At 32.8% G+C, this 11215-nt stretch overlaps 1 protein-coding gene across 2 annotated transcripts; it reads left to right on the top strand.

Moving 5' to 3' along the window:
• Window positions 1–6373: 6373 nt before the first annotated feature.
• Window positions 6374–8338, top strand: LOC106765677 (protein BASIC PENTACYSTEINE2). Of its 2 annotated transcripts, none has more exons than XM_014650370.2 (2): window positions 6374–6560; window positions 7190–8338. In XM_014650370.2, exons 1-2 carry the CDS (start codon window positions 6389–6391, stop codon window positions 8032–8034), a joined length of 1017 nt encoding a protein of 338 aa, XP_014505856.2. In that variant the 5' UTR covers window positions 6374–6388; the 3' UTR covers window positions 8035–8338. The 2 variants fall into 2 exon arrangements, with proteins under 2 accessions (XP_014505856.2, XP_014505857.1); XM_014650371.2 differs by lacking the exon at window positions 6374–6560 and adding an exon at window positions 6571–6923.
• The last annotated feature ends 2877 nt before the right edge of the window (window positions 8339–11215 follow it).

Raw genomic sequence — 11215 nt, 5'->3', positions numbered from 1 at the left:
TTTTTAATATCTAAATGTAAAAACAGAACTATCAATACTTTGTAATTTTCTTTATATTTATATTGTAATTATCAATAAATATATCGTTCTATCTTAAGTCATCAATCAAATTATTATAAGTTCATAAATTTTGGTTTTTTAGTTATATAATTTTTTATGTTTTTATATTTATTATTATAAAAATGAAGATTTTATTACATTTTGAAATTAATTAAAAAATTATAAACGTAAGTGGATTATAAATTATAAATGTAGATTATTAATTATATACAAAACTATAAATTATGAAATTATAAATATACCTGGATTGACCGTTTTTTAGTATTTTGTTGCCATTTATTCTTAGGTTTTTTTTATTATAATTTATTAATTCTAATTATGTAAGTTAACAATTTCACACTTTAAATTTTAACTATTATTTTTATCATAATTTTATATAGGTTAGCACTTTAATTCTTAATTACTATTTTTATAATAATAATGTCCGGTAAAATAGGTGACCAAGATCTTAATGATGTTAATAATATTCTTTTATCACACCTACCTTTTTGATGCATAAAAATATATATGGTCTCGTAATAGATTGTTGAATAAGTTTATCTAGTTGGTCTGGAAAAGTGTAAAAGTAATTTGCATTAATGTATTGTCTTAACAAAAGGATAAACTTCTCATGTATTTAGATCTTTGTAAAAATCTTTATATGTCCTCCAAACATTTAAATAAATGGAAAACAACTCTTCTTGACAAAGGGTTTTATATGAATTGCTTTTTTATTTTACGCTTGAGGATATAAGAAGGGTTTTACTGATTGGTGTTTGGAATTTGTCTCCTAAAGTCTTTCGTGTTTTTGTTTGGACTAAAGATTTTATTTCGACCTCCATGAAGTTCATGAAAGGGTGTTGCTTCCTCCACCACTCCAGATGCTTCCTATACCTTTTTCATTATCTTTTTTATTCCAAAAGTATCCTAGAACTCCCCTACCTTGCAACGACTTTCCTGCCACCAACCCTCCAAATCCTTATAGGATCATGACCTTTAGGTCTTGCTTCACGACTCCAATACCCATCATGAGAGATGTTGTCGAGACCAAACCATCATTGGCAAAAGCAAACCTTTCGAGTCTCATTCACAAACTCCGTGAACGCATAACAGCCTCCTCTTCCTCTCCCATACCCAATAACCCCTCAGACGACAACGCTTTGGAGGTCAGATTCCATACCGTTCTCCCCAATCTTCTCCACGTTTGCGTTCTTCCTTCTTCCACCTCCTTCGGTACCTATGATTTCGATCTTCTTTTTCTTCTTTTTCCTCATAATCTTCTCCGTCTTAACAATGAATGTAATGTTAGTACTTATCGGTCTTTCTTATCAAACTCTCATTACCAATGTAGACAACCAGAGAGAAGTGATTGTTGTCGTGAAGCTTATCTCTCACACCGCCAGAAACTTCCCCAGAGTCTTCTACCACGGTAAGCCCTCCAGCATTGTTAAGTCCCTGGCAAGTGTACCAGATCGTTATCAAGTAATATAAACGGGTAAGTCCAAGTATCGTTTTCCCACAGGACTCTTAGGCCTTAACTTTCATATAACTTAATCGCGTAAGACTTGAGAAGAGAATAAAATTGGTGGTTATATGCAAAGAACAAAAATAAACATGCAATGCAATTGATTCAATTGGTTTTGAGAAACTATGGATGAATGGTGTTGCTGGGGTTTGCAATTTCATCTTATCCACTCTCATATATCTACTCTTCTTATTTAATTCACTTATTTATCTAATTGTCATGCATACTTTCTTAATTACCCTTAACCCAATCCCTTGGTGAAAAGAGCCTATTACTAATTACCGGCTTGCTATCCCTAGTTTCCCCTAGTAACCAATAATGCAATGCGTTCAGAAGCAATTACAATTGACCGTCCTACCCTTATCCCTAGGCGATATTGGCACAACCAAGAAATTTCCCACCAGTTCATGACATTACCGTACGTCCCCATATCGATAAAGACAAACATCTTTTACTTAATGAGTTAAACAATAAAAGCATTGAGCGCAGATGAGAACCCAACAATTGATAAATAAGTATATGACAAGCATATGAAATAAATAAGAATTTGAATATATGAGAGTTTCAAAAGATTACATTGTTCCCCAACAACAAAGGGTTTAGTTCACCATGATCATGGTGAAACTAGATGAATTGAATGAAAGAATGAAAGAAATAACCCTAAACTTGGTTGAATGGAGCCTAAGCATCCAAGGAACCTCCTCCAAGGTGTGTGGAATAGCTCTGGGCGTTCTCTCTGCCAAAAGAATCCCTATCTAATTCGCACTAGGGCTATATATAAGCCCAAAAAGATAACAGATAGATTACAGAAAGATTTACAGAATCTAACTAAAAAAACAAACAACCGCCCAGGCGCCTAATTTGACCGCTCGGCGGTTTTCCTCTTGCCGCTCTGACCGCTGAGCGGTTAGTTTTGCCACTAAGCGGTTTCTCTCTAATCGCTCTGAGCGTTCAGCGGACCATTCTGGTGCTCAGCGGCTTGTTTGACCCTTCTTTTCATCATTTTTCTCCTTCTTTCATAGGTCTAAGTCCACCTTACTTCACTTCTATCTTTATTTCATCTAAAAACCCTGCAAAACAAGGCAAAACAAGCATAATATCGCTAAAACCAACTTATGACTCTCAAGAGACTCAACTAAGTGTTTTACTTGACTTAAAACTCATTCTAAGCCACAAAGGGTGTGTTATACTATCAAATTTAAGCATGAAAATAACGGTTTTTAGACCGTTATCAACCATTTCCCCGGTCCTCGCGTGGATTCTCCTTTTCTTTGCCAAGCCTCTCTTTTGGTCTCTTTCTCTCTCAACTACTCGCCCTACTTTTCTTTTTCTTTTTCTTAGCTCTCTTTTCCTTTCACTCCTCTCCCTAATTTTAGATCTCGACACGACGTCTTTTTCGAAGCTCTCGATTCTTTTCTCGCATTGCTTCGCTCGGGAGCCAGAGATGCTTACCGCCAGTTTTTCATCGATTCCATGTCGCTCATTCAAGGTATTAAACTACGCATAAATTACTGTTATGTACTTGGCGTCTTTGTTCTAATAGTTCAAAACTAAGTTGTCATTTATTGTGTATGATGTTGAATCAATGGTTATATGTATGCTATTTTTTGTGTATGATGAATTCACTATGATATGTTTGTTTCTTGCATCCGCAAATATTTTGTACGTGGCTTCACTCAACATTAATGGATCCTCCAGGGTGATGCTAAAGTGTTTTTGTGAGTTCTTTTCTGGAGTTGAAGACCTTCCATCCTCCAACAAACCTGTTGATGACTGTGGTTTACTGATTGGCCTCACTGGTCGGAGCCGATGGCAACCATTTGCAACATGGATTTTGAAACTTCACAGTAAATGCCTTACTGAAGGAACACTCTATGTTGAAGGTTTAATCCATGTGTCCTTTATTTCTACTGCGTGCTCTCAGACAACCATCCCCACCTCCCTTCCACCTCTCATTCCCCACGTCTTCCTTCCAACGGTCACACTCACTAACATTCCACCCAACGCCAAAATGGAGACTATAATCTCTGTTTCAGTTCTGCGCTCTCTCCCTTTCCGTTTAAAAAACCAATGCATATTCACATTCGTTACTTAAGGGTAAAAAAGGAACGAGGAGGTACGAGGAGTATTGTGTGGTGGTAGAAGGAGTAATTTCCCTCATGAAAATGTAATGTTCAGTGAATATAAGTCTCAAAGTTTCTTTGCATGTGTCTTGGTTGATTGTTATCTTATTTACCTAATCAAGCTTTGGTGGAAAGGTCAAGATTTGCATTTAATATTGATATGGAGTATGAGAATTATTTTTTTTTTTAAATTGGAAAATGATTGACAATAATTGTAATTTTTTGGTGGGGAGAAAAGAGTTCGCAAAAAAATACAACAACTTGTTCGTCCTAAGGTGGTTGATGCTCAGGATGAGGATAAGGGTTCTCTAAGTTTAGTTTTAAAGCTTGTGAAGGCTATTATGAAACCTGTTATGGATCCTGTTTTGCCTATTGTGGAACTTGCTTTAGAGTCTGTGGTGGAGCTTTTGGTGAAACCTGTGATGCATGTGGTGGATCATGTGGTTCCTGTGATGGACCCTATAGTGGATCTTGTGAGGAGAGCCTATGTTGGATATTGTTGCTTAGTCACAACCTAAGCTAAATCATGATAATGTTTGTGTTTTGTATGGATTTTCTATTGTTAAGAATCTAGATGTTTCTAATGGAGGTAGTATGCCAATAAGTTCTATTTTTTTTACTGATATGCCTTTTTTGAAGGATGTTACATCTATTATCGATAATTTGTAGGATTTACAATATTTAGATTCATCTCCTTGTAATCCTGAGTCGGTTCTTATTTTTTTAGGTCTAAGGAAGCTCATTTTGTAAAGGAATTGAAAATAGCTTTTAAATGGGCTAATATATTTGATGAGAGAGAAAAAATTTATTTTGAGGAAGATGATGAATTAGTTCAAACTACAAGAAAGTCAAACGGGGTAGGTTAGAGAAATTAATACTAAATCTTAAAAAAAAAGATTTCTATAAATTTATAATAAGTTTTAAAGGACTTTTGTGGATATTGAGTGAGTTTAATATGTTAAATAATTTTATTGAACTTTAGTTTTCTACTTGATTTGCATTGGTTTACTTTTTCTATTTACATATTTCTTAACTTTTTCATCATAGGTATTTTTTGCCTATGTGTGGAATATATTTTATCACGAGTTTGGTCTTTTATGTTTTCCTTGTTATGTTTTTCTTTTTACTTATTTTTTTAATAAAATCTTCATCGTATGGCAGTGATGTCTAACATGATTTTATTGTGAAATAATTTAATACTTTAATTATACTATCATAAAAAGATAAATTGAGTTATATTCAAATATAAAACAAATTAAAAGAGTAAAATATTTTTAAGTAAGTAAATTTACTAACTTATGATCAAGTGAAATTATAAAATTTTTTGATTCATTTTTAACCTAACTCAAATATAAAATATAAAAATTAAAAATAATTATATTTGTATTCTTGTATACTTTTAAAATTAATAATTTTTTTATGATATGTATTAATCCATCGCGTGTAAAAATATATATATGCAAGTTTTATCTCTCATATAGATAGTATTAAACTTAAACTGTATTTTCTTCCATGTAACCTATTCATAACAAAATTGACAAAAAAAATTAAAAAGTAAAATTTGTATAGCTATTTTATTTAAATAGTATTTTGTCAACAACAACAACAAATATTTTTAAAAAAATAGTATGTAATTTGCTTCTCAAATACGGAGATAAGAGGATCATTGTAAAAAAAATGTTATATTTAAAAAAATGTGTTAAGAAATATAAAGTTTTCTAAAGTACACACATTTGCTATTTGTTCTTTTAGATTATGAATATGTTGTTTCCTCGCAACCTTTACATTTCCCTTATCTTGCCATTGTTATTTCACACCTTTTCTGGTACATTTCTTGTGCATCTTTTCTCCCTCTCAATTGTTCATGTAATTTTTTGTTTAAGGGTTCTCTCCCATTTGTGTCCTACTAATTTTGTTTGCTTGCTATTTTTCTTCTTAATTTTGCTAAAAGTGTGTTTCAATTTTCAATATTATAATTTCTTTTTATATTGGTCTTTTAGCTAAGGTATAAAATGACTAGTATTACCATTGATTGATTCCTTTATTTAATTTGATATTGATGAGAATTATAGTTTATTTTTGTTTCGTATTTTTGCGGAGACTTTTTCTTTTGATTTTCTATAGTTGATTGTTGTTTTTCTTTTGTATTTGATTTCTTTGGACGTGTTGGAAGTAAATTTTATTAAACATAAGAAAAACACTACTTTATTTTTTTTAGTTTATTTTTGTGGTACAAGTGATTAAAAATGACTAAAAGAAAGTGAGAATTTAGTGAAATATAACTTAAAACGAAACATGTTTTGGTTTGTTTCTTTTTATGCTATAGTATGCTTTTTGATGAGTTGTGGAAAAATGGATTATCTTGTAATAAAACGATGATGATTCATCCATAAAAGGCATTGAGATTGACATGAGATAGAGAGTTAGACGTTGAATGGATTGAGACAATGTGGCATGAAGAAGGCAACTTCTAAACAAAGCCCAACATTATTTTTCTCCAATTTATGTTGTCCACATCGCCTTTCTCCCAAATTTTAAAACCCTCTTTCTGTATGCGTGCTTACCGCACCTCCCAAAACTCAAAAGTAAGTTATATATATTGGTATAAATAAATTTTGGACTTTCAAATTTCTATTAATATTAATATATTTTTTATTTTATTTTTCTTATTTAGAAGGGGGCGTGGCAAAGTATATTATATATGCCCATACATACCCTATTTTTTAGCACTCTTTCTCTCTCTCCATTCCTATTGCGACTCTCTTCTCTCTCCTCTCTCTTCGCCTTTCTCTTTCTCTCTCTTTCAGATTTCTGTCTCTCTCATCTTTCTCTCTCCGGAAGGGCAAACCCTAAAGACCGTTTGCACCCACCAAGTAAGTTTTCTCTCTCCTATCACCTCTTTCTCTCTCTTTCTCTCTTTCTTTCCGCTTTCTCTCTCTCCCTCTCTTTCCTTAAAAATTTGAATATGGGTCCTCCTTCTACCGTTCAGTCTCTGCCTCAATATAAATCATTTGTTGTGTGAATTTGTTTCTCTTCGTCATTATTACAAGCCAGATCTGTTCCCAAATTTTGGAACCCTAAAATGGGAATTGGGGATCTTCAAGCCGCGCTCCTCTTTTTTGTGTGTTCTCTCTGGTTTATGGAAAAATGTAGAAATGACTATGATGTTCGGATCGTGGGGTTTTCGTTTTGCGGCGATTAGATCGAGCAAGTTCCGATTTTTTAAAGCGGAAGCGGTAAATCTGGATTTGTTTGGGCCTGATTTGATTTTGGTGTTGTTAATCTTAGACGTTTTTGTTTTTGTTGAGTTTGGGATTTTGGGTTGCTGGTATTTTATTTTCTCGTTTTTGAATTAATTTGCATGCCTTGGAGTTTTAATTTTTTGTTATGCTTTTGGTTCATGGTATGTTGCCTTGTTTGATATTATAATGATGGGCATTGATAGAAGAAGCATGAGGCATGTTTTGAAACTTTATGATCCTTTGTTTCCTGTTGTGTGTAGTTGCCATGGATGATGATGTGTTGAACATGCCCAATTGGGGTTATTATGAACCCTTCAGAGGGGGACATCTTGGTCTGCAGCTCATGCCTGGTATGACTGATCGAGACACCAAGCCGTATTTGCCTGCTCGTGATCCATCTGTGTTAATGGGTGCTAGTGGAACTTTTCACCCTAGAGATTGCGTTGTTTCCGAAGCACCAATGCAGTTAAACTATGTCAGAGATAATTGGACAAGCCAAAGGGATAGGTATTTCAGTATGCAGCAGCCCACAAATCCTAATTATGCTGTTCTTCCTGAAACATCAGTAGCTCCCAACTTGCAAATTATACAACCACCTGATACATCCAGAGATGAGAAAGTGGATAGAATTGAAGAGTTAGTTGTCAAAAAGGAAGGTGGTCAGTCAAAGAAAAGGCAGACTAAGGGTGCTCTGACGACCCCAAAAGCTAAGAAACCTAGGAAGCCGAAGGATAATGGCAATGTTCCAGTTCAACGTGTGAAGCCCCCGAAGAAGACTATGGAGCTTGTAATTAATGGAATTGATATGGACATTTCTGGTCTGCCCATTCCAGTTTGTTCGTGTACCGGGAGTCCTCAGCAGTGTTACCGTTGGGGTTGTGGAGGTTGGCAATCGGCCTGTTGCACCACAAATGTGTCGATATATCCTTTGCCAATGAGCATGAAAAGGCGTGGTGCTAGGATAGCTGGGAGGAAAATGAGCCAAGGTGCCTTTAAAAAGGTTTTAGAGAAACTTGCGGCTGAAGGATATAATTTTGCTAACCCTATTGATCTGAAGACTCATTGGGCCAGACATGGCACGAACAAGTTTGTTACTATCAGGTAGGTGCTGCCCAGGGTCTGAGACACATGACAGTTGGTCTGTTTCACCTGTATATACACCTGTGTGGTCTTTCACACAGATGTTGAGTTATTTGTTATCCAAGAATTTTCTGTTGTGGTACTTCTACCTAAAATTTGGATATTCCAGTTCTTTTGTTCTTTTTCCCTCTTCAGCTTTTATGTGATAAGGGGCAACCATCTTATATGGCATCAACATTTATGTAGATGAGTTATAACTAGATAGACTAGTTTGGGATAATTCTCATTCACCTTTATTTAAATTTGTCAAGATTTTACAATGCTTTGAATTAACTTTTCCTATTCCTTTGGTTTATTGGTTTGTCAATTGCACACTGCCCTTGTTTGTTTGATATAGCGCTTCAGTTTTTTTAGATGTGTATGGTTCATTAACAATCCTATCTGTGAATGATATATGAAATGTGCTGCATTAGGTGTGCATAATCTTTCAATTGAGTTCTAGTAGGCCATGGTTTAACCTTACAATTCCTCTCAAGAGTCCTTCAGAGTTTTAGAGGTTTTGCACAATCGGGGGTAAGACCTACTTCTCTCCTATAATCTCACCCTATATGATACGAATGTGACCTGGACTAATAGGATAGAGATCAGTGGTATTGTCCATTAAATTAGAGGCATAGTGGGACTTACTTGAATGAAAAGGAGTTCCCCTGAATCTTTTTGAACTTTTTTTGTACAGAAGCCAAAAAAATTTCATCAGGTATTTTGACACCTCCAATGCCTTTAAATTTTGGAGGAAATACTCTTGTGTGTGTTATCTTGGGATGCTCGAGTCAAGCACTTATTTTCCCTATGCCTAAAATTGTAGAATACTGCAACAATGAATTGGAATAAATGAAAGACAAGAATCATGATTAGATACTAGAGATGATCATTTTACTCTGAATAGAAGGCTAATTGCCTCTTATTTTAGTTAGTTCTTGTGAAACAGTAGTGGCATTTAAGTCAGTCTTTACCGTATCAAAATTATGAAGTTGTTCTACGTAGGTTGCCTTGTTAATACGAATAGGATACTGTGACGTAGAAATAGTCAGAACCTGATGCCAATAGTTAGCGATGTTAATAGAAGTTAATTTTTCGAAATTCTATTGCAAGTTTTTTCCCCATCTTCAACATTTTTTTAATTTCACTGCTTAATGTCTTGAAACGTTTTCATCCCTTCAAAGCGTTTGTTTTTGCACGAGTTCGTTGGTTCGGTGTTACCTCGAGAGCGAGTCCGTTATCAGGAATTTAAAATAAGCAAATCTGTGGTTGTGTTTTATTGATAAATTCTTTTTATATGATTTTGTATTCTTTTGTCTTATGTATTACATCAATCATAAAAAGGTTTCTATAAAGAGATGAATATGAAATATAGGGTTACTTTTACTTAAGGTCCATTTGCACCAAAAGTCACATGAAACATAGGATAAATACCAATGGCAGTGGAAAAAGATGCATCGCATTTGTCTCATTAGAAAAAAAGGTGAACCTATTTAAACTTCATGATTATGATTAAAAAAAGAAATAAAGCATATATCTAATTGACTGTTTAGGCAAAACTTCATAACTAACTTTGAAACATGCGTTTAATTATTAAGCATGGATTTTATTTTGTTTAGTTCTTCTACCCATTAACATGATGGTTTACGGAGAAATAGTTTATACCCTTTAAGTATATATTATTTTGGGTCTACTTTAAATATGTTTATATGAAAAACCTATGAGGAAATGTTCTTATTTAAGGACACATGAGAGTTGGAATTAGAACAAAATGAGGGGAGCATAAAAATTATGTAAATGTTCACAAATTTGCTTTATTAATCTTTTGTTGTTTTTTATAATTATAAATATTTAAATTTAGAAATAAAATATTTCTCATCATTTTTCTTTCCCTGTGTAAATCCACTTCTTAAATAATATGCTTTCGGCGATATTTAAAACAGATCAGTATTATGGTCTTGAAAGATTGCAAGAGAAATAATGAAAAAAAAAACGGTACTTTCATCTATATTTATTAAATAAACCATCCTTTTGGTTGCGTTGTTGAGTTAAGAAATAGAAAAAAAAAATATTATTTATGATGAGACATGTAATTTTTTTATCAAATTTTAGTGGGTTTATAACTTTGGAGTCGAATGGGTGTTGCTCCCTACACCTTCCCAAGTGGGACCTGTATCTCCTCATTAATTTAATTTATTTTAAAAATATTCTACACCTCCCCACTATTTTCTTTTATTCCAAAAATACCCTACACCTCCTCACTATAAATAGCAATCTTTCTCTTTCCCTCTCTACATTAATGGAGCATTTACATGGCTCATTAATGGAGCATTTACATGACTTAAATTTGAAGTTAGATATATTTTCTTAAACAAGTTTGATTCAATGTTATTTTCGTTGTTTGAATATATTTTTTTTCTTTTCAAATTACTTAATAAATGGTAAAATTTTGTTCTAAATTTCTAAAAAAATGTTTATATACATGTATCTTTTTTTTACATATAATATCTATAATTTTTAACATTATATTATGTTTTAACTCACCGACATGTTTGACTCAAATAACTTNAATAAAATATTTAANTTATTAGATAAATAATNTAAAAATATTATTAAATACTTAAAATATAAAAAANTTATTTGTTAAAGATTTAGAATTTATTTAGTTCTTTCGTCATTATAAAGTTAGTATATAATGATAATAATATATCATTATTTACTATTAATATTATTATGTTTATTATTTATTATTTGCATCTAACTTTTAATTTTATAAAATGGAAATGGTAGAAGTACTAATATTGAAGTTTCTTCTGAATTTTATATTTTGTAGTATGTTACAAATTCAAATCTGAACCACGTGAATGCTCCATTAATGTAGAGAGAGAAAGATTCTTAAGGATAGTGGGAATGTGTAGGGTATTTTTGGAATAAAGAAAATAATGGGAAGATGTAGAATATTTTTGAAATAAATTAAATTAATGGGGAGGTACAGATCCCACTTGGGGAGGTGTAGGGAGCAACACCCGAGTCGAATTAGATAAACAAAACAAAGAACCCACTTTATAATCTAAATTTATGATCCATTAAGGAAATCGTATGAAAATTAACCCCAAAGCTTTAGTAATTAAAATACTTCTAAAAGCATTTTACTAGTTTCTGTGTTT

Source organism: Vigna radiata, chromosome 7 (genome assembly GCF_000741045.1).
Source record: "Vigna radiata var. radiata cultivar VC1973A chromosome 7, Vradiata_ver6, whole genome shotgun sequence".
Taxonomy (NCBI): domain Eukaryota; kingdom Viridiplantae; phylum Streptophyta; class Magnoliopsida; order Fabales; family Fabaceae; genus Vigna; species Vigna radiata.
This window is presented reverse-complemented; position numbering and strand designations above follow the sequence as displayed.

Excerpts from the sequence above, each read along its gene's own strand:
- LOC106765677 (XM_014650370.2), top strand. The coding sequence starts at position 6,389 with ATGCCCATACATACCCTATTTTTTAGCACTCTTTCTCTCTCTCCATTC. Across the intron at positions 6,561-7,189 it reads AGACCGTTTGCACCCACCAA|TTGCCATGGATGATGATGTG; the intron begins GTAAGTTTTCTC and ends TGTTGTGTGTAG.